General features: G+C 40.9%; 2 protein-coding genes across 3 annotated transcripts in view; one reads left to right on the top strand and one right to left on the bottom strand.

Annotated features, from left to right (window-relative positions):
• Window positions 1-635: 635 nt before the first annotated feature.
• Window positions 636-10,912, bottom strand: SREK1IP1 (SREK1 interacting protein 1). Its single transcript, XM_083576336.1, has 5 exons — window positions 10,405-10,912; window positions 5,708-5,755; window positions 3,746-3,886; window positions 2,818-2,896; window positions 636-969 (listed from the first exon to the last, which is right to left on the bottom strand). The coding sequence occupies exons 1-5, from the start codon at window positions 10,415-10,417 to the stop codon at window positions 780-782; spliced, it is 471 nt and encodes a 156-aa protein (XP_083432462.1). The 5' UTR covers window positions 10,418-10,912; the 3' UTR covers window positions 636-779.
• Window positions 10,913-11,172: 260 nt separating this feature from the next.
• CWC27 (CWC27 spliceosome associated cyclophilin) overlaps window positions 11,173-23,802 on the top strand; it is a 121,485-nt gene continuing 108,855 nt past the window's right edge. For both annotated transcript variants that reach the window (XM_083576199.1, XM_083576200.1), the window contains exons 1-9: window positions 11,173-11,350; window positions 13,750-13,846; window positions 15,568-15,680; window positions 16,616-16,759; window positions 17,776-17,874; window positions 19,610-19,713; window positions 19,967-20,036; window positions 23,012-23,091; window positions 23,405-23,438. In XM_083576199.1, coding sequence (XP_083432325.1) covers window positions 11,309-11,350; window positions 13,750-13,846; window positions 15,568-15,680; window positions 16,616-16,759; window positions 17,776-17,874; window positions 19,610-19,713; window positions 19,967-20,036; window positions 23,012-23,091; window positions 23,405-23,438 — 783 coding nt within the window. In that variant the 5' untranslated portion in view covers window positions 11,173-11,308. The remainder of the gene's footprint in view (window positions 11,351-13,749; window positions 13,847-15,567; window positions 15,681-16,615; window positions 16,760-17,775; window positions 17,875-19,609; window positions 19,714-19,966; window positions 20,037-23,011; window positions 23,092-23,404; window positions 23,439-23,802) is intronic.

The raw sequence follows: 23,802 nt of genomic DNA on the forward strand, positions 1-23,802 counted from the left end.
CAAACCAGTGGTCAGGGATGATGGAGCTGTAATCCAACATCTGGAGGGCACCACATTCCCTACCCCTGCATTAGAAAAACAAACACTGGTATGTACTTAATAGCATACCTTCTAATAGGAATGGAGAGCATGGCTTTTACATTTTATCTTACGTAATTCCATTCGTGAGTGATTCCTGTATTACTACACAAACATAGGTCTTGATCCAAAGATGCACCCACAGTTTATATGCACACTTGAGCTCTCCTAAACCACAGGGTGCAATGTACAAGAGGCTTTGACAAAAAAATTCCTCTGTTTATGCTGATTCTTTTAGGTGTATTTCTATATTATGTGGAGAGGGTTGCAGTTCAGGAATGACAATCCTATATTGCTTAATGACTTGTGTCTAATTTGAAATGTTTATAACATTCATAAGAATGCTTTAATTTCCTTACAAGTTCTTGCAGAAGTTTGAGGGCATTGATGAATGTTACAAAACTTTCAAAACTAACCATAATGTCCCACAGATAAACTCAAATATTTTCAATTGATTGTAAAACATTGAACAATAAGGAAGTAAAACTAGTTACTTGTCCAATATGATGTTCAGATAAAACAGTTGTAATGCTTAGGGGGAAATAAATCTCTCTGAATTTCCAAAAAACAAAAACAAAAAAACCTTTAATGTAAGGTGAAATATTTATAAATAACAGGCTTTTTCAATAAAAATATACATATTTTAACTGGGCATCATTATACTCCTAATCAGGACTGAACTACATCCCTAGGTTTGGTCCTCAGTCACTGCTGGAAGAGTCTGAGCTATCAGAAGATGAAGAATCTTTCTCCTTTTTTCTCTTCTTTTTCCCCTTTTTGTGATGTTTTCTTTTCTTGGATTTACTCTTTTTCTCCTTCTTTTCCTTTTTGTGGGATTTCTGCTTTTTCGATTTAGGCTCATCCTCTTCTGTGGCACTTGAGGAACAAGACCTTTAAACACAAGAACATTGATTTGTTCAGTTATACACCAATGCCCTATAGTGAAATATTGGAATCTGAGAGATCGCTAACTAAAAAGAATTAACTTGGCTAAATACACCAAAGAGGGACTTTTCTCCTAAGCTCTATTGTTCTAAACACCGGAGGACCCTGAACACTAGGGCTGGGCAATATTGGGTTCTCAACATTACAGCCAAACATCACAGTTTGGCAATAAACCATGATGTTGAAAGAAGCTGCGTTGGCCCCAGCCTGCGAGATGCCAGGTGAAACTGCCGCAGCTCTCATTGTGGGAGCTGAGGTGCTTTCACTCCAGTGCCTCATGCGCTATGGCCAATACAGCTGGCCCCAGCCTGCTGCTCAGATGGGGGGTAAAAAGGCTCCTGCACCCAGCTGAGCAAGCCCCAATGTCCCTGCTGGTTAGATGGACATTGGGGCACCTTTGTGAGCCTCCCTTCGCAGGAGCAGGGGGTGGGCAAGCTACCTCGCCCCCCACTGCCAGAAGACAGACCAGGCGGCGGTAGCCAAGCACAAAGAGCCTGTCAGGCTCCGTGCTTTTGATCTCTTTCCTTGTGGGGTGGTCGTTCACCCCAGGAGGAAAGACGCAGCCACCCTCCCGACAAAGTCCACAAGGTGCCTTGCGGAGCGGGGCTGCCTGAGGCTGCTGGTGAGTGCTGGGCTTGGCAAAAGCATCAGAGAACTCCTGCACCATCTGGCTGCCTTGGACTAGGAGGGTGAGCTCCATCTTTCCTCTGAAAAGATGCAGCCAGGCAGTAGCCAAGCTAAGCTGTCTCCACCCAGAGCCCACACCTGGCTGCCGGCTTGCCCAAGCTGGAGGTGAAGTGGGGGCTCCTTTAAACTTCTCCATTGAGGGACGTGCAGCAGAGGGCAATGGCAGTTTCACTCAGTGGTATATCGCTGGTGAAACCGCCACTGCTCCTGAGTCCCTCTGCCTCCATCTCGCGACGGCAGCTTGTTTTTTCCTGGAGACAGTGGGACACAGGAATGGCAGCGGTTTTACCAGCTGAGTGAAGCTGTCTTTGCGGTCTGCCTCTCATACTGATCCTAGGCAATATATTGATATGTCTGTGCTGTCTGAGAGGAAACCTGCGGGAAAACCTTGGGAGAGCATAAAAGGTTTTTTCCGGAGATACTCCTCCAATGACCAGTGAAAACCAGTGAGAAAAGGGGCCATCTGCACTGCATGAAGCAAGGTTTCAATGAGCAAAGGAATGGAGGGTGCCTCTTCTGGTGGATCTGCCTGGCAAAGCATTCCACAACCATCAGCCATTAGAAGCAGGTCCAGCGTCACCATCCCAGCTGATGTCTGGAACATCCGAATGGCTTGGGACATTGATACAATAAACCCAAGTGCTCTCTCGCACTTTGCAGAACCTGACTCCCTGGTATACTTAAGGCGAGGAAACAAACTGGAAGGCAGCTCAAACACGAGTAGAGGAAAACTCCAGTAGAATGCAATTGAACACTGATAGGGCTCATCATCATACCTAACTAGTGGCAGTGAAGGCAGCAAAGAAGGCCTACTTTGCTGCCTCGATTGCATCCTCACTCCACCCAATACATGCTTTTACTTGTAGAGATTCATGCAGGATTTAGTAGCAACAGCAATTCATCTTTGAAAAGAAATTAAATTTCTGTTTCTATTGTAAAAAAACTTTTTAACATACAAAATCTTGGATTAGAAAAAAGCCCAAATGGTTTTCCACCCATCTTTAAATGGTGTCATTACATGCAGAGATTCAGATTTGAAGACAATCTGAGCACAATATGTTTCAAGCTTCTCCCTGTTACGCAGAGCCAAAGCTTTCAAAATTATACCTTTTCCTTGCTTTCTTTAATTTTGATTTTTCTTTGCCTTTCTTTTTGGTCTTTTTCTTTTCTTCTTCCGCAGAAGTTCCTGTGAGTTAACAAAGTAAGATGTTACCCTTCCAAAAAAGATATAATACATTACTTTAATTGTTATAACCCTTTAAGTGGTAAGAACATAAGAACAGTTTGCTGGATCAGGCTAATGGCCCATCTAGTCCAGCATCCTGTTCTCACAGTGGTCAGCCAGATTCCTATGGGAAACCTGCAAACAAGAATCAAGTCCAAAGCACTCTCCCCTCCTGTGGTTTCTAGCAACAGGTGTTCAGAAGCATTACTGCCTCCAGCTGTGGAGGAAGAACATAGGTATTGTTGCTAGTACTGAGCACCTTATTATCCATGAACACGTCCACTTATGTAAGCAAAGATAATCCAGGCAAAGCTTTCAGGATAATTAAAACTAACAAATCCATGTACAATCAGGAATGGGTGATAAAACAGTAAGTAATCTTAAAACGCAATAAATGGCCGTTGCAAATTAAGCAGTGAGATTAACAATTACTAAAACCTTGAGTTAAATAACTCTAACCTGAAGTCACAGTGCAAAGAAGGTTGTCACTAGGAGAATCTTAGAGGCAAGGGCATTCCATAAACGGGGCACCACTACAGAGAAGGTCCTCTCTTGCGTTACCAAGGATGGAGAGCTAAGGGGAGCCTTCCCAGAAGATCTCAAAACGTTATTTACACCTAGAACTGGGCAGCTTTCAGTTCTGCATGACTGCAAAATTCAAAAAGGATCACTCTTTTGCTTGGTTGCTATTCTAGTAACACATAAGCAACCAGATACTTAGGTAGGGTGGAAGACTGTTCTAAGAGAAGGAAGACAGGAGATAATAGATATATTACACAAAGACACACTGTTTTTAAAAAAGCACCTTACCCTTTTTTTCTGGAATGGCCTGCAGCTTTCCCAGCTCCTCTTCTTCGCTGTCCTCACTGCTTGTGCTGCTGACATCTAAAACTATGTCTCTTTTAGGGTCCACCCGAAGAAAGTTTCGGCATTCAAATGTCAGGTGACCAGCTGTAAATAAATAAGGAATGGGGGGGGGGGGAGGAAAAGCCAACAAAATAATTAGCAAGAGGTTGCTGGGATTGTATTATACTTTTCCTGCCACTATGTGTAACAAACATTTTATTCTTAAAAAGCAATGCGAATGATAATGTTGTTCCAATGACTTTTGTCAGAAACATAGCCTGGCTAAGGTCCCAACCCATCAGCATTCTAGGCTGGGGGCACATATTGCTTGGTTAGCCATATTTTACTAGGATTCTTGCCACGCTACGCAATGTCTGTTTGCACCATTTACTGATCCAGATTCTCAGCTTTCATTTAAAGGAAAAAGCAAGGGTATCCAACAGAATGACCTCTGCAGGCTTAATGGAACTCTCCCCACACTTGCTGGCACCACCCAATTTTTCCAATACAAATGTAAGTGCTATTATACCAATATTGGTGGGATGAAGGGTGGTTCTGTGGCTGAAAGTGCATGGGTTGTATAAATCCTGCGTCGTAGCCCAATGCTGTTATACTCATATAGCTGAGAGGGGCTGAGAATTGTGTAGCGGTAGCCCGCTGTTATTCTCTAACCTACTGGCATGTTGGATTTGGGGGGGGGGTGTTTGTGCAGGGGTTTGGAAAATAGATCTGGGGTGTGTGTGAAGTTGACTGTTGCAGCTGTGCCTGGGGGAGGAATGATTAATGCCTTAAAGGGGTCAGGAGAAGAGAAATGGGGGCTTTTGTGGGTGGGTGGATTTTAATTGCAAAAACTCCCAAAAGGAAAGGGCTAATCACTCCTCCTTCCTTAGTGCTGCTTCTGCAAAACTATGCAGCTCTGTGCCGCATTTCCACAAACAAACCTAAAACAACTGTGTAGTTTGAGTTAAAATTATTAACAATAACTGTGTTTTAAAATACTACAGTAGAAGTCTGATCAGCAGTGAACAAAATGCTTTGCATGCTTAAAATATTTTTTCCCCTCTTGCATTAGCACTATCAAATCCCCCAGTCTATAGATTTTCTCCCACCCTGTGTGGGCTTTCAACTGTCACGAAATGTGACTCTAAGCAGTGAAGTGTGTATGCATGCAATGCATGCTATAATGCGCACATAAAGATAGCATTCCACCACTCAGTTCTAAAAATTTCATGAGGAAAGCCTCTGGGCATAGTCATCTTTGTGTGTTATGTATGCATGTGCATGAATTCATCTTTTTGGGCATAGCCCCCTCAGGTGAACTTACAATGTAAAACAAAACCAAAAACCAAACCCATAATACATCCAGCAGTAACAAATCATTTAAGAGCATAGGCCAGTTGTAGTTCCAGGCAGGAGCTCACTATTACTGACAAATACTTGCAATGCTTGGTAAGAGATCCAATTTCTGAGGAAAAATGGGTTTCTTTCATGAAATGGATCTTTTCATAAGACAGCTTTTCTGGCAGGCAGGCTGATGATGGGTAACACTGGTTGAAGAAGAGTTGTTTAACAAAAAGATACACAAGTACAGCTTTAAGCACACATAAACCATGGAAAAAAATATCACCCTAATATGAATCTGAGACATTTTAACAGCCTCTCCCCTTCCCTATTTTGATATTACTTTCAGCAATTTGTGTAACAATTCAGTGTGTGTGTGTGTGTGTGTGTGTGTGTGTGTGTGTGTTCCTTCCTTCTGTTCACAATTCTCAGGATCCGAATCAGTGTCTTATGCTGTAGATTAAATATGCTCCTACTCAATTACTATACACTGATAATGGCATTGCCTGAGTACAACAAACTAGTGATGTTTGTGGTAAATATTAGGAAATACTTAATTATATCTTCATTTTTGTAGATACTTACGATAGCCACATTTCTTGCACCCTGCTCTGATGTTATCTTTATTTCCACCTGGAAAGGCAAAATATATTGCATATTAGTTTGAAATAGATAAATGTGGAATATAAAGGGTAACAATTGATCTGCCATACACATCAGTATTGACAACGTTCTCATATACAGAATATCAATAATTGTATCAGCCACATTTGTTGTTTAGTCCGACTCTTCGTGACCCCATGGTCCAGAGCACGCCAGCCACATACTATTACCAAGATGTATGTTACACTGCATAACTTAGCATAACTTACCCTTGCAGCCAGAGAAGTTCCCAAAGTGTGACAAAGGCATTATGATAGCTAACATGCCTTTTGCATCAAGCCCTTTCCTTCCAGTTTTGCAAGGCTGGATGCTTAGCCAAATTAAGATGCCATTTCCCCCTTATGAAGAAGAGTTTGGATTTGATATCCTGCTTTATCACTACCCTAAGGAGTCTCAAAGCGGCTAACAATCTCCTTTCCCTTCCGCCCCCACAACAAACACTCTGTGAGGTGAGTGGGGCTGAGAGACTTCAGAGAAGTGTGACTGGCCCAAGGTCACCCAGCAGCTGCATGTGGAGGAGCGGGAAAGCGAACCCGGCTCACCAAATTACGAGTCCACTGCTCTTAACCACTACACCACAGTGGCTCTCTTACAAGCTATCAGTCCTACCTTCAGTGGGCCAAATATGATCATGTTTACATACATTATCATTTCCTGGCATAGATGGACTAATGGCAGCCATATATGAGGCTGGTGAACCTGGTGGGTTCTGCTTGACCAAGAACTGCCATAAGATTCAAGGAAACCTGAGTTAAAGTTAACAGCTAAGCCTCTGTACCCCTGCCTGAAATTGCTGTTCCTAAGGTTGCAAAGGCTATATTAGCACACATTCAACAAGCTTCTTTATGCATGTAGATGAAGATTATTCTAATGGGGGGGGGGGAGAGAATTGCTTGGAATATATCAGGATTTCATATTCCTTTTTGTTTTCACTTTTAAAGATTAGTAATATTGTGGAGGTTAACCAGAGGGCAGCAGCTCAAAATAATATAATGGTGAACATCAGCTAATTAACATACAAACTAAGCAACACTCTAGTTTGCATGAAAAAGCTCCGCTGAATGAATTCATTTCCACAGAAACTGCAGGGGCCAAAATAAAATTAACAGAATTGTACTGATGGTGGTAGGTACATAAATAGCCCATTACTTAAAAGATAATTCAATTCAAAACTCTCCCCATGTTTATATCTAATGAGCTGATTAAGGTTTTGCAGATCATTTTGAATAACCATTGCAATAGCAAAACAAAACATCTACTGGGATATTTATTTATTTTATTTTAAAAAATCTAATTACTGTACAAACTAGATTCTGAGGTTTAGCAACTCCACTCAGCTTATCCATACTATTCAATTATTACTGCATGCAACAGAAAAGGCAGATTTAAAAGTAAACTTTCACCTTGGAAATATGATTAATAATCTTTATACAGTAAATGGATTTCTACCTGGGATAAAAATGGATCAAATGTCCATTATCTCTAATTATCCTATTGTATCACTTATAGGAAAAAACAGATCTTATTCTCTTGAAAGAAGGCATTGCATAGGATTCGTACTGTAAGCTGCTTTGTGGAGGATTTCCTCCAAAGCAGGCCATGAATCCCGCAAATAACTAAATAAATAAATACAGAAAATACAGGGGTAGCCTATAGCAACCTCCAGGTGTTACTGAACTCTAGCTTGCATCATCCCTGGTCACTGGCTATGCTGATCAGTATTGGAGGTGAACAACATCTAGAGGCTCCATGTTGGTCCCTTGTGAGATAATATTTATAGTGGTTGTTGAACTTATTTATATCAACTTAAGCCAAACTGTAGGATATTAATATGGACTTCCAACTTGGGACAACAGTTTGTTACATCATACTCCACGCTCAAAGAAGATTGCTTTGTTGTTATATTATACACTTTTGCTTAGTTTAGTATGTGCAACATTTCTGAAGGAAAGAAACTAAAACAGTGGAAATGTCAAAACAAATGTACTATCAAATCCTGGCATAAATATGGGACTTTCTCATCATTCACAATTGTCATGCCCATAAGACTTTCTAAGGAATGAGATAAACAGAACTTTTCAAACTTGGTATGTAATTCTGGCAGAGGGACCATTCAGCTTTACTTGATATATCCCACAAAGTTTTGACATAATAATTATTTGTATTGCATTTTTACACAGCATTGTAACATGAACTGTATTTTGGGCTTGTAAACTTGGTTTTTCTTCTCCTCTGTTTCATTGTTTATATATTTTTGGTGGGGAGATATCAATAAAAAGTCTAAACCAAGTGTGAGGAACCTGTGGACCTCCAGATGTTGTTTGACTACAACTCCCATCATCCCTGAAGGCACTACTTCTTACTTCTGGTTAAAAAAAAATAGATTTTCCATCTCAACTATATATTCTAGGAAAGGGGAATAAATGTTCTTTCTTTCCTAAAGGAAGTTCTATAAGCAAATGTGTTTTTTAAATCTATATTTCACATAGCCTTTGGAAAGCATTACTGATTTCAGAATCTGCACAAGTTTATAAGAAGCAAGGATTCCTGCAGCCCCCTTTTTAAAACCTTGCACAGTTCTAAAATCCATTGTGTCACTGTTTATTCAAGTACTCCACCCACTTAATAAGAATAAACTAATTATATTATGCTTTGATAATATGCTATTATCAAAATCATCATTATATTGTTATGGTGCCTTTTTGGTAAACAGTGCCACCACGGGGAGAAACATGCAACCCATTAGCACTTCCGACCAGAAGTGGATTGACATGCTGTCCGCACTTGGGTTCCGGACAATTGTGGTACAAATTTGATGCAGCAGCTGCAGACCTGCTTATTTAAAACTGGGTCTGCCCCCATCACATATAAATATGAAGCCCAATGTTTAAAGCAAAAAGGCATGTGAGTAGTTCTAAAGACTTCTCTGTCCACAGGTGCCTTCCCACCAGCCTCTTCCTTGATGTCACTCCCCAACCCCTCCTGATTGGACCCTAACACCAAAAGCAAGCCCAGCTTGGAGAAAAGCCGGGGGGGGGGGAGAGGGGCAGAGACAAGAACCAATGGGTCAATAATAGCAGACATATTCCAACAACCACTAACCCAAGCATGACCCCTCTTGCTAACTTTCTTATCTACATGCACTTGAATGCTCAAAGTAAATAAATGCAGGTGGTAGTAATATTTATTCTTCCTTGTCTAAGTCAGGGGAGTGCCAAAGACTGATTTCTCAGTTATGTGTGGGTCAAATAAAGGGAAAAAAATATTTGCAGAAGTTTGCCTCAAAGGGCTTCAGTAAAAACTTTTAATTTTTCCTCATATCAATTCCTAGAAAGTTATTAGGACTGAATGTATTTGCTGACAGCTCAAAAACCATTTGAAGGCAGTTTACATGTGTGTTCTTAAAATCAACACTCAACTAATCCAAGGTGTCACCTGTCCCCTCTCCTGTCGACCAGGTTTCGGTGCTGGAAACGGCAGCAGGGCTAAGTGCTCTTGAGCTCAGGTCCTGCTTGTGGCTTTTCCATAGGCAACTGGAAGGCCACTGTGAGAACAGGATGCTGGCCACTAGCCTGATCCAGCAGGACACAGGACACTTGATGTTTCCTGGACACAGCAGCATCAGAGAAGTTCAGCTAGACTAGGAGCAGGCATTTGCCTCTTTCCTCTCATATGGCACAACTTTACATGGCCAGAGTGGTCCAACAGAAGTGGCCTGCTGTATACAGCAATAGGAAGCTGCCTTATCCCAAGTCAGTTTATTTCTCCATCTTGTCTAGTATTGTGTACTCTGACTGGCAAAGGCTCTCCTGAATCTCCATATTACAATTGTAGGAATCCACCCCTCCCAACTCTAATGAAATTATTATCTTTTAAGTCATATTTTCTCTCCCCCTTTTTTATTAAAAATGAATCACAAATTCAGTAGAAAAGGGGAGGCATGCAGGAACAGGAAAGTAGCGGGAGAGACATTTTACAGTTTATCATGATATGAATATTGTCACCTAAGTTGTTGTTTTTTTTCAGTAACAGCAGCAGAACACTGCTCGTACCTCTTTTAACACTTGGAGATCAGATTAGATTTTTGGTGAACAATGGGCACTGTGAAACTACACATTAAAAAACAAACAAACATCACAACCGCAAGAAGTATACAGACACCGTATTCCAATTCCTATTGTTTCTTTTAGCTAAGCCCAGTAAATTTACACAGCTGAAACCTTCCATTGAAGTTGTTGCGTGTGTAAAGAATGCAGAGCAAAACAAGACTGTTCAGTTTAAGAAAGTTCCGCATTTTAGCACACATTCCCGCCCCGACAGAGCAAGAGTCACAGCACAACTCTTACAAACTCCACTGAGTTCGGCAGGATTTAATCCCCAAACTGCAATCCCGACCACTTACTTCAGAGCAAATCCCACTGAATTCAGTAGGGTCTACTTCTGAGTAGGCATGCACAGCACTGCAGATACTCCCCGGGACTCCCTCCCACTCGAGAGCACGTTGGGCTCTTCCCTTCGTCCTCGGTTTGAGCGGCAGGAGATGCAGCACCGGTGACTTTCCACACGGCCACGATCTCGCGCGTGGCCCTTCCGCTCCCCACCCCGTGTGAGCCGCTCACCTGGCAACGCCATGCAGCCCCCGACCGAGACGCCACGATGCCCCGCTCTTGGCCGGACGAGGTAGCAATGGCAGCGCTTCCCCGCCGGAAAACTTTGACCCGAGCACGAGCGGCGCGTACCATCAGGCAGAGAAGAGGGGTGGAGGAAGGAGAAAGAGGGGCCGTATTGCCAGGGAGACGAGTGAAGGAACTGCAGATAGGGAATCCATTTCTAATTCCCGGAGAAAAAGCTTGAAAGTTGACAGGAGAGGCCCTTCGCTGATCCCCGGACGAAGGTGTCCCAGGCCACGCAACTGTCGCAGAAACCCTTCAGTAGTGCGATAGTCCTCTTCCTATGAGCCGCTCCTAGCCAAAGGAGGCGGGCTGCCTAGTTGATTGGCAGCGCTTCTGGCCCTTGTCAATCGGAATGAAAGTAGCCCAGTAGCTAAAGAAGAAGAAAAAACACGTAAAGGACTTTTCTTTATTTCCACGCATACTGTAAGAGTTTTTCCATCTCCACGGTTCTAGGGCGGATAGGAACAGTTGCGGTGCCGCTACCCGGCCGGAAGACTTTGTACCGGTCACAGCGGGTTGTACCACTATCCCAGATCTGCGGGGGGATGCCCCTCCCCTGCTTTGAGAGGAAACAGCACAGGTCCATTCGTGGAGCGGATGCTTTAGCTCAGAGGCTTTTGAAATAGGTTTGTGTGGGTGGGAGGATTTTTGTTTGGCCTTCGAGGGTGAGGATGGGAAGCTTGGCTTCTTTTCAGCGCTGTTCCCCCCCTTGGGTAGAAGTGGTAGTTCCCGGCTTCCAACATGGCGGGAGCTTCGCCCTGGATTCCCGTTTAACGGAGTTCCGTGTGTCCGCCTTCTCCCGGGTCCGGGGACCGCCGCGCAGTGAGCCCGCTGCGCCCAAGCCCACACCATGAGTAACATCTACATCCAGGAACCGCCGACGAATGGCAAGGTTAGGGAGGGGGTAACACGAGCAATCATTCTCTCATACTGAAATTTTGGTAAATTCTAACCACTTGGATGCAACCCGTGAGGATAAATTTAATGTAATCTATGATATTTTTGTTTATCTATGTGGTCCAGATTGTCCTCAGTGCACACATTTCCTAGCGTTCCAGATTAAGGAGCGTTTACTTCTCTGAGTAATTGGAGAAGTCAAAATGGAAATTATTGGAAAAGTGAAAATGGGCTTTGTTCTGTGCTTGGTGGGCTCAAAGGACTCAGACACTACCCTCCTTTTTTAATGTTGTTTATCAAGGAATCCTGGCTTGTCTGGAGCATTAATAGAGCTGGAAGTGAAGAGATACTCTGTTCCCAACCTCTGACCAAAATGTAGCTTTGGGAATTAGAGACTCCCTGTGGTTGCCACTCCAAACACCAGGCCAGCTCAGCCCCAAAGCTGAGTAGCTGCTGTCCTTGGAAAGGGTCTTCTGATGAAGATGCTATACAGATGGTACCACACTCTCCCTAATACTCGCTAAAATGTATAAAGGCAGGTCGCCAACATGCTGGAGATGTAAAAAGGATATAAGGTCATATTTCCATAGGTGGTGGAACTGTGTAGTTATCCAGGAATTTTGGAATAACATCTATAGTGAACTTAAAAAACTATTTAAATTTACATTTAAAAAAAGACCAGAGATCTTCCTATTAGGAATACTATCAATAGAATTAAAAATATGTATAAGATCATTGTTTATGTACGCAATCACGGCAGCGAGAATAATAGTGGCAAGAAACTGGAAAAATGAAACCTTACCAACGATAATAGTGTGGCAAACTCTTATGATAGAATACCTGCAACTAGCAAAACTGACGGGAAGAGTTAGAGGAGTGTCAAACCAGAAAGTATATGGAGAATGGAAAATATTTAGAGAATATCGAAAATCGTACTGTACAAACAATAATATACTTTCAGAACTAGATTGATGCTTGTAAACAAAAAGTGTGTTAGATATCATATCAGATTATATATTTATTTAAAAAATGAAATAACATAAACCTATGCAAGAAAATATAGACAATATAAGCAGTATAATGAGAATGATTGGAAGTTTTACATTTTAACTTGTTATTTAATTGTAATGTATTTTCTTTATTCTTTTTTCTATTTTTATTGCTTTTACTTTGTATGATTTGTCATCTATGTATTTCTGTCTATGTGCGAAATCAACAAAGATTAATATTTTAAAAAAGGAAAGGGTCTTCTGGTGGTGAAGGTAGCCTCACGATGGGAGATAATCAGTGACTGGCTGCTGATGTTGTAGCAGGTGGAGAAAATGAAAGGATCAGGTGCACTTTTAGTATGAGGGACTGTTGATTAGTGGAAGAAGTTGAGCAATGGTGGGCAGCTGTCGTTTGGAATAATTCTGGCATTATCCATTGCTCCTGCGTACACTGCTCAGCAAACTTGACATGGATTTATATAGTTTTAAAGAAAACTGAGCAGCATGTGTGTGCTTAGACCCCTTAGTGTGGAGTTTGGGAGGGGGTTACTTTGAATTGGAAAACCTTTTTCTAGATAATGTTGCATGAAATGTTCTGTCCCCTTAATCAACGGGGATCTAGTTTAGCATGTTACACTTATATTTGGTAAACAGATTTTTTAAAAGCATGCCTTGTTAATGTGCTATATCAATATCTCTTTTTTTCTTTAAGCCATAATAATTTGAACTGAAATATTTGATATGGTGTAGGAAGGCTACACAGCACCTCCTTCCGAGTAGACATGCACAGGATCACACTGTTAATAGAATGTTCAATGCTATCGTCAAACAAATTTGAAGACTTCCTTGATTTTTTAAAAAATATATGTTTTACAGTTTGTTAACACAATTTAAAACTTAATATGCTAATTCTAGCATACTAAATAACCTGTGCATTTATGTTTACTATATATATGAATGGATGCTTGCCAGAGACAGTTGATTAGCGTTGCATCCTAACACACCCATTATATTACCACTTCGTTTTTTGTAACGCTGGAATAGGGTTGGTTGAAGGGAGGGCAAGGGTGGGAGAGCTCCAAGTTGCTAGTAATGGTATTTGTATGTGTGCTCTCATCTGTGTGGTGTCAGTTTCACCAACCCAGAGCTTGCCTGACCGCACCTCTCCCCATTCCTGTGAATAGAGTGCCACCCCTACCGTAAGGGCACTGTCGCCACTCCTTGTAAAAGAATCTTTTACCTGTACACAAAACTTACTCATTTTCTTGTTTCTAAGACAATCCTCTGAGGCAAGATGTATTTCTGGTGGCAGCCAGGAAAGTAGTTAAGTCTGCAGAATGCAAACCATACTTTCTAGGAGTACATACTGTATATATTTGTAAAATAGACATATGCTCTTCTACAGGTTTTATTGAAAACGACAGCTGGAGATATTGATATTGAGTTATGGTCAAAGGAAGCCCCCAAAGCATGTCGGAACTTTATTCAGCTTTGCATGGAAGGTAATGATTAAGACAGAAAATACCTAATTACGTTGTGCATGCAATTTAAGGCACCAGACATCTACAGGAACGCCTAGTCCTTAAAGTGGTGTGTGTGTGTGTGTGGACCATTAAATAACCTATTTGTAGTCTGTTGCCGTTTTCCACTATTTACCATGATGGGAACTAGTCTAGGGCCTCCCTTGGCTTGCAAGTTTCTCCTATGGCATGACCATGAGGAGGACTTTAATTAACGACAGCTTGTCAGATCATCTGAACCCAACAGTTTTCTGTTAACTGTGGTTTGTTTAATGCTGATGGTTTCAACAAAGCATAGTTAATGTAAACCACAGTTTAGGTTCTGAGTGTAACAGCACACTGTGGTTAATTGAAATCAGAAGCAAAAACTTCCAATCTCCTTGTGGCTTGCTGGAAGAGGCAATGTGAATGGTGAGCATGCAAAGTGGAGGTTGACAGGCTGGGCTCATTCGTTGCACAATAAACCACAGTTTATCGTGATGCCCAAATGCAGCCACTGTCATATTGATTGGTAGCCAAGAGTCATAATTAGAAAAAGAGACAAAAACAGTATTTTAAGATTCGAAAACAGTATTTTAAGATAACAGCAGGCATCTGCTGTGTCACTCCCCAGAGTCGAGTGTCTCTGCCTCATGTAGCTGGACACATTTGCTCCTCTCCTCCAAACTGCATTACAAGTAAAATGAAAATCCATCTTTCATCTAAGCACTCTGCAGTTGTAACACCACTTAACAGAAGTGGACCCATTTCTCTTGCATGGAGCAGGTTTGGATAAACAACAGGAGAAACACTTAATGCTTCTTTGATCTCCAAAATTACATGCAAGTAAAAGACAACCTCAGTTTTCCCTTAAGTCACCTGATAAGCTCAGGGGGTTTAGAGAGGATTCTTTTTAGTTTTAAGGAGGATCAGAGAACCCCGGGAATCACCTCCGTTGTTTCTTATCCAGACTTCCATGCAACTGAAGCAAGACTCTGCCTCTCTCTCAAGTTCTCTGAGATTAGCAGAGGACTTGTGGGGAGGTTGGGGTTTCCCTCACTTGGGATGCAGTTTGGAGAAGGGGTAAAGCAGCAGTCAAGTCACCTGCACTTTCCTTCCTTCTCTCCTTTCTGCTGCAGTATGAACTAACCTCAGACTCTTCCCAAAGTCCTGTGTGCATGTGCTAGAGAAAGTGGGGAGAGCTGGTAGTGAGGACTAAGAGAGGCTGGCTAGTAAACCAAGCCAATACAGTAGTACCTCGGTTTACGAACAGTCCTGTTAATGAACTATTCGGTTTACGAACTCCGCAAAACCAGAAGTAGTGTTCTGGTTTGCGAACTTTACCTCAGTCTACGAATGGAAGCCGAATGGTGGAAGGGCACCAGTGGTGGGAGGCCTCATTAGGGAAAGCGCGCCTTGGTTTAAGAACGGATTTGGTTTAAGAACGGACTTCCGGAACGGATTAAATTCATAAACCGAGGTACAACTGTATTTGTGGACAACAGAATTTATTAACAGTATTAAAGATAATCCTTTTAAATTCCATACTGAACTAAGTGGTTTTGGTAGTTTGGGTTTTAGCTTCTTCAAAATTAGCAGATGCTGCTAATTTTAAGAGGAGAGATATTTTGAAGGAATAAAATTTTGGCGAGAAACCAGAATGCTGTTTATAATGAAAGGTATACAGTCCATGCTAGCCACTCTAATGCCGGTTTTCTTTTCAGGTTATTACAACAACACAATATTTCACAGGGTTGTACCTGAGTTTATAGTGCAAGGAGGAGATCCAACTGGTACTGGGTCAGGAGGAGAATCTATCTATGGGGCCCCTTTCAAGGTAAACCTCTGTTTTCAATGGGTTTTATTGTCCACTTATTCCACTGCTGTTGAATTTTGGTTAAAATGGATTAAGATTTAATAAATGTCCCAGCTACAGTTAGCTGCCTACCCCATGCACACATAGCTTGCAGTAGGCCCCGTTGCACTTGGTGGGATTTGTAAAAGTGTGTAGGATTGCATAGTTAATCACTTTTAATTCCCTTTATTTCTTTGTGAGATAATTTGAGCACATGAGATTTGAGTCCTATTGAAACTGGCAGGACTAAAATGACTAACCTGTGGCTAGATCTGGGTCAAAGTTTGGGGTTATTTAGGGTCACTTTTGTGAGGAAAGCAACCTAATAATAATAATTATTATTATTATTCTTGCTCCTGTCCGTTTTTAGAACTCTGCATATAAAATGGCATTCTAAACAATTGTAGTGAAATATAGGCTGTTCATAGAATGAAAGGATGGGACTTAATTGCCAAGCTTGGAAGGAAGAACAGATCCTCATCTTACAGGTTTTCCTGTCCATAAGTACAAATAACCATGAGAAAGCTTTAAAAAAGTTTCCAAAAGAAACAAATAATTATGTTGTGCTTTTAAAATTAAGCACTGCTCCTCCTGCTTGCTAGCTCGGATAGACCCTCTTGAACTTGTTACTTCAGATGTAACTTTCAATATTTGCATTCTTCCAAAAGACATCACATTTATCTATAACACAACTCCTTAAAATTGGGACAATTTTTTTTTTTGTGTTAATTAATGATTTCTAGTTTTTCCATGGAAGATAAGCTGTTGTCGATAATGAAAGTGATTATTGCTTTGGGATTTGGCTGCAAACAGTGTTTTTGATGTCGTATTCCAGAGGTGCATCTACGGACAAGCTTTGGAATGAACAAGAGCAGATTAAACTTGTGCACTAATTGCTCTTCCTCTTTAATTTGCAGGATGAATTCCACTCACGGTTGCGCTTTATTCGGCGGGGACTGGTTGCCATGGCAAACGCCGGGCCTCACGATAATGGCAGCCAGTTCTTCTTTACTTTGGCTCGGGCAGATGAACTTAACAACAAGCACACCATCTTTGGAAAGGTCTGAAAGACTTCTCTCCCAAGCCCCGTTCTTTGTCTGCCTGAATTTGGTTGTGGGGGCAACCTTGGCGAAGAAAATCCACCAAGAGCTGTCAGAACTCATCAAATGCAGTCTCTGATGAGCGGGAGGGCTAGGTGTTTGGATACCCTCATCACAATACCGTATTTTTTGCTCTATAAGATGCACCAGACCACAAGACGCACCTAGTTTTTGGAGGAGGAAAACAAGAAAAAAAAAATTCTGAATTTCAGAAGCCAGAACAGCAAGAGGGGTTGCTGCGCAGTGAAAGCAGCAATCCCTCTTGCTGTTCTGGCTTCTGGGATAGCTGCGCAGCCTGCATTCACTCCATAAGACGCACACACACTTCCCCTTACTTTTTAGGAGGGAAAAAGTGAGTCTTATAGAGCAAAAAATACAGTAATTTTATTTGTACACTTTGTTTCCATAGTTAAAGCCATGTTCAAGGCAGCTGACAGCATGAAAAGATTTACATAACAAAAGCAGTCATAAGCAAAAAATAAAACACATCTAGAAGATACACATCCAGATTGAACAATGTCCACATAAATCATACGATATAAAAATTAATATACTCAAAATGAATATCAACAACAGCAACAAACCCCTGTAAACAATATTCCAACCCCAGAGTGTTCAGTAGCCTCAGCTTTTGTAGCTGGAGTCAGTCAGGGCCCCACCCTCCCAGGCCATGTGGGAAAAGGCCTGCAAGGCAGGGAACAGAGCCTCCCGTTAAATGCATTTGTTTTGGCTTAGCCCTAGCTTATCTATCTCTTATGTCAGGCGTTGGGATACCCGTATGTTTGTAAACTCTGCACATTTTCCTATTGCATTTCTCACTGTGGAAAAAGGCTACATTGATCTAAAGTGTAAATTCATTTATGTGCTGTCAAACTGATAATGACTTTTTAACAGAAAACATACAAGCTTTCTAAAACTATCCAGAATGTACTTTGAGAAGAATTTAAGCTTTAAAAAACCCTCTTCTAATTTGGCAGATTACTGGAGATACCATATATAACATGTTACGACTTACAGAGGTTGAAACAGATGCAGATGAAAGACCACTCAACCCACATAAAATAAAAAGTACTGAGGTATGTTTAATATTGTATAAAATGGATTGAAATATATATTTCATTGCCTTAAAACCATTACAATTAAATGTAATTTATTCGTATCTTTGTTTATCTCAAAGCAGTGATCAGAATGAGTATTTTATACAGTTATTTTAGCCTATTAATATGCATCTGTGTCTGCCATTTGTAATATCATTTTAAAAGTCATATTTTTAATACCTGCAGTTTTGGAATTGACTATGTGTGGTATTCAGCTATGTTTTAATTAGAGCAGACCTATTGAAATTGATGAACTGTCCCTAAGTGATATGATTTATGGAGAGTGTAAAACCCACACAGAGGATGTTTGTTTCCAACCCGCTTGTGAAGATTATCAGAGATCGCAAAGAAAGGATTATATGATGATAACAACAAGAAGATGAAGAAAGTAATAAAGAGACTATCTGGACAGAACTGGATAAAACTGTTTAACTAAAGCAACAACATAAGTGATGCTTGGACCCCTGTTCGGAGCTTGAAGTATGGGTACCCCCAACAAAATTTAAAAATTTGGCTGTATAATTTGGAAATAATGTGATTTGGAAATAATGTGATTTGATTGGCCTGTTAATAAATATTATTATAAAAAAAGAAAAAAAAGAAATTGATGAACATGATTAAGTTGGGTCTATCAATTTCAATATGTCTACTCTGAGTAAAATTTAGGTTGATATTGAACTACGTCAGTTGCTAAAGGTTGTAAGACTGACACATATTTGGGTTTTTTGCAGCTTTTGCTAAGGCCAAAGGAGCTTGTATAACCATAAAATACTTAAAATTACACAAAGCGTAAAAGGCAATAATTAAGAAATCTATTTCAGCACAATTCCACAAAAAATCCATAGGTTGCTAATGCAGACTGTAGCCCATGGCAGTGTGGCTCATTTTTACTACCAAAGGCAATACAGAATACTGTACTTTTCCGTGTATTTTGGGGGACTCAAATATAAGAAAATGGGAGATGGCACAAAGTTGTTGAGTTTCTCTTGCAGAGGGTTCCCAAGATTTTCTGTTGAGATTTTCTGGGGGGAGGGGGATGCTGAAAATCACTCACCCAATCTGCCTGTAGTCTCTCCCCTCACCGGCAGAAGCTGCCATTCACCCGCCCAATTGCTGCAGCGTCAGCCAATCAGCACCACCCATTGATGAAGCTAGCAATAACACGCACAATAGCCGCTAACAGCCAGGGCAGCAACCAATCAAATGTTCACCCTATTCGCTACCCTTGTATAAGATGACCCCCATTTTTTAGCACAATTTTTAAAGAAAAAAAGTAGTCTTATACACGGTAAAGTACGGTAGATGAATGCCATCAGAGAGATTTAAATTCCGACCTCATTCAGGGAGTCGTACAAGAATTATGGAACAATTAGTAAAGGTTCTACAGAGCAGGGCCTGAACTGATGATAACAGTGGGTTCAGGGTCCTAGACTGTGAAGGGTTTGGGAACATGCCTTCTCCTCTCCCTCATGTCACAGCGTTCTGCAGCTGATCCAGTGTGAGATTTCCTCAGGCTCGTTCCAGCTCATGCATGTTATGCTAAACCATGGTGCAAACTGGGTCTTGGTGCGTGTTGGTTTTGTACATTGTAACTCTTGGCAGTTGTAATTCTTCGCTGTCTGTTTTACTGCAGCGATTGGATGGTTTTAAAATCAGGATTACTTATCACAATGGGAAGTTCTAAAAGGGGGTTTCTGAAATATTTTTCTTCTAGGTTTTATTTAATCCTTTTGATGACATAATTCCGAGAACCAGTAAAAAGCTGACGAATGAGAAACCAGCTGAAGAAGCGAAGAAAGCAAAATCCAAGGGCACAAAGTAATTATAGCCTATGATGGCTCCACTATCTCAATATTAACATGGTGAACAAAAACTAAGATCTATTTATATATCGCCACTGAATGATCAAACCCTTATTTATACCCTGTGAAGTTAAAGCAATAAAGCTCTATACATTTTAGTCCTTTTGAATGGGATATTTTGTTCAAAAGTATTCTGAAATGTCATTTCCAGGAAAATAATCTGTATAAGATAATACTGTTTTCCCCCCTTTTGTTTTTTTGTTTTTAAGGAATTTTAGCTTGCTTTCATTTGGAGAAGAAGCTGAAGAGGAAGAAGTAGAAGTCAACAGAGTTAGCCAGGTATAGATACAGGCTAACAATATATTTTTGTGACGCTTCTTTGCTTGTTTATATTTGTGAATAACTTACTTTCCTCTCGGAACCTTCACCTTACAGAGCAGGGGTGGGGAGCCTTTTCGCTTCTGTAGGCCAGATACTTCTCAAACCCAGCCTTGTGGGCCAGATTTGACGGGTGGGCAAGACTGTCCACATAACAGTTCACCTGACCTGACCATGACATCAGGTATTGGGTGCTTTGAAGTCCAGGCACTGGGACTTCAGAGCACCATGCAGGGCTTGCAGATTACTACCCATCACTCAAAGCCTTCTTCCTGCAGTTCCTCCACACACAACCAGTTCAGGATGCTTTGGGTCTGCAGGCATCAGCTCCATGTGCAAGTTCCCCTGTGGATGATGAACAGTTGAGCCAAAGCCTGCTTCCTTTGCCCCATGAGGAGCACACTTTAAGATACATTGCCTGCCACATGTCTTTTTTTTTTTTAAAAAATAATATTTATTAAAAGTTTAAAGATTACAGAAAGAAGAAAAGAAAAGTTAAACAAAACAAATCAATGTATTACAATACATAGAAAAGAAGCAACAAAAAACAATACAGCAAAACAAACAAAAAAGCAAAAACAATTAAAAACACATCCAATATTTCCATATCTTTATCTTTCATTTACTTGTTTCATCGACCTCCTCACACCTCCCTTTTTGTATTCTAGTTCAATTAGCTATTTCAGCAAATCCTTTCCATCTTTCTCAATTTTTGTTCTATAATTTATCTTAACACAATCTAACCTTAATTTTTCCACTTTGGCCCATTAACAATCTATTTTTACTTAATTCTTTATAACATTTCTACTAAAGCCATGTAACTTCATTCCAGCATCCTTCTAACATTCATTAATTTTACAGTATTTCTGTAGATAGACTTTAAATTTTTTCCAATCCTCTTCCACCGACTCTTCTCCCTGGTCTCGGATTCTGCCAGTCATTTCCGCCAATTCCATGTAGTCCATCAACTTCATCTGCCATTCTTCCCGGGTGGGTAGATCTTGTGTCTTCCAATACTTTGCGATGAGTATTCTTGCTGCTGTTGTAGCATACATAAAGAAAGTTCTATCCTTCTTTGGCACCAATTGGCCAATGCCCAAATGCCCAGGAGAAAGGCCTCTGGTTTCTTCAAGAAAGTATATTTAAATACCTTTTTCATTTCATTATAAATCATCTCCCAGAAGGTCTTAATCCTTGGGCATGTCCACCAAAGGTGAAAGAATGTACCTTCATTTTCTTTACATTTCCAACATTTATTATCGGGCAAATGATAGATTTTTGCAAGCTTGACTGGTGTCATGTACCACCTGTAGATCATTTTCATTAGATTCTCTCTTAAGGCATTACATGCCGTAAACTTCATACCTGTGGTCCACAACTGTTCCCAGTCAGCCATCATAATGTTATGTCCAACATCTTGTGCCCATTTAATCATAGCTGGTTTCACCGTTTCATCCTGAGTGTTCCGTTTCAACAGCAAGTTATACATTCTTGACAAGGTCTTAATTTTAGGATCTAGCAGTTCTGTTTCCAATTTTGATTTTTCCACCTGGAAGCCAATTTTTTTGTCCAAATTATATTCCTCCATTATCTGATAATAATGAAGCCAATCTTGCACTCTATTTTTTAGTTTTTCAAAACTCTGCAGTTTTAATCTGTCTCCCTCTTGTTCCAAAATTTCCCAATATTTCGGCCATTTGGCCTCCATATTGAGCTTTTTCTGGACCTTCGCTTCCATTGGTGACAACCACCTTGGGGTTTTATTTTCAAGCAAGTCCTTATATCTTATCCAGACATTAAACAGTGCTTTTCTGACAATATGGTTTTTAAACGCTTTATGTGCTTTGACCTTGTCATACCACAAATATGCATGCCACCCAAAGACATTGTTAAAACCTTCTAGATCCAACACATCTCTACCTGCCCCATATCTACTGTTACATATGACATCAAGCGTGGGGCAGGTGGGGTGGTTCGGGGAAAACTGTCTCTCAGGCCTACTTTGAACCCCTGGCAGGCCACGTTTGGCCTGCAAGCTGAAGGTTCCCCACCCCTTTGGTAGAGCTTTGTGAACCAACATATCACACTTGATACAAGACACTGCCAAGTTCAGCTAAAACATGAATATGGAGATGGATGTGATTACCATGCATCCTTATAAATGTATTATTGCAATACTTTCCTGCTAGAGAATTGGTCCTTCACAACTGGCTCTTGATTGGTTTTCTGCCTCAATGCAAAGTGCTGATTATACTGAATATGACCCCCCCATAAGCACTGCGTTGTCTAGTACCTGATACCTGCAAACCACTTTTTTCTACATGATCACATTTATATATTTAGTTCAGGGATGGGGAATTTGTTTTACTCAAGGTGTTGTAGTCCCAGTTCCCATCACCCCTGACTCTTAGCTGTACTGACTGAGGTTGATTGGAGCTAGTGTCCATCTACATCTGTAAGGCTACAGGGTTGTGCATCTCTGCCTTAGCTCATGTAGGGCAACTTTGTTTTATGTCCCCCTCTGTCTGAGGTGGTGACTTAAGTGTGGTAAGACCTTCTTGGTGGTGGCAGCAAGATTGTGGAACTTGCTCCCCAGCAGAGGAAGGGAGTTTACATTGCTAGTTTACTGCAGTTTTTTAAGCAGCACATCACAATTGTGTCATTTCAGGGCACATTTGCAATGAACAATATTGGAAATTTATTTAACTGCAGTCATTCTGTTTTGATTTTAGTCTTTTGTAGTTTGGTTATGGTACAATTTTTATTAATTGTTATAAGCCCTCTTAGGATAAGAACAAATGTGTTTTACAGGAGAGTGATGCTATATTTTTTCAGTTAGTTTGTGTGAGGTTAAAACAGTGATTCCTCTCCCCCTGACCCCTTTCCACCCCCCTACTCATTGTTCTGCATCTCATCATCATGTTCTTCTTTTTTAGAATATGAAAGGAAAAAGCAAAAGCAGTCACGACTTGCTGAAAGACGATCCGCATCTGAGCTCAGTACCTGCCATTGAAAGGTTAATATACTACTTGCTAATCAGCAGCTATGTCAACTTGGGGGAGACTGGATCTCTTTACCGTAAACTCACAACTACCTGTCCACTTGCCTAACTCTTGCTTTTTAGATCTAGGGGGCTATCCCTAGACCGTTTTTCTGCCCCTGCTTTGTACGCTAGGTACATATGTAGATGTGTGGAACTCAGTGTTGTTGTTTTTTTTTAAAGGTTTGCATCTCTACCTGTGTACTTTTAAATTCAATTTTTATTTCATTGAGCTAATTCAAGTAACGTTAGAGAAGAATCTACTTACATAAGTTGCATTTCCTTTCAGTGAAAAAGCAGATGACAGTGATATCTCGGATGAGGTGAGTAGCATTTCTACTTCAATAGGGAGCCCATTTTGCTGTGAAGTTGTAATATTCTCAGGAAAGTCACACACTGAAGCTTATACATGTTGCCACCAGGACAGTGGTTCTGGGTGTGGATGATTCCTTTAGGTCAAAACAAGCACCTTGTGTTGACGTCTGCTGCTTTGAGTCCATGCAAAGTACACAGCACAAAAATGGTTTAAGCTAAAATTACCCAGTGGAGAAGAACTGTATACAGATGCTCAAAGTTTACACATAGTGAAGAATAGGGGCTGTGCTGTCCCATCCCTCTAATGTTTTGCCACTCACTCTGATGAGATGGGCCTCCAGGTGTCCTTTTTATTGTGCATTCATGTTAATT

Source organism: Podarcis filfolensis, assembly GCF_964270895.1.
Source record: "Podarcis filfolensis genome assembly, chromosome: 11".
Classification (NCBI taxonomy): Eukaryota; Metazoa; Chordata; class Lepidosauria; order Squamata; family Lacertidae; genus Podarcis; species Podarcis filfolensis.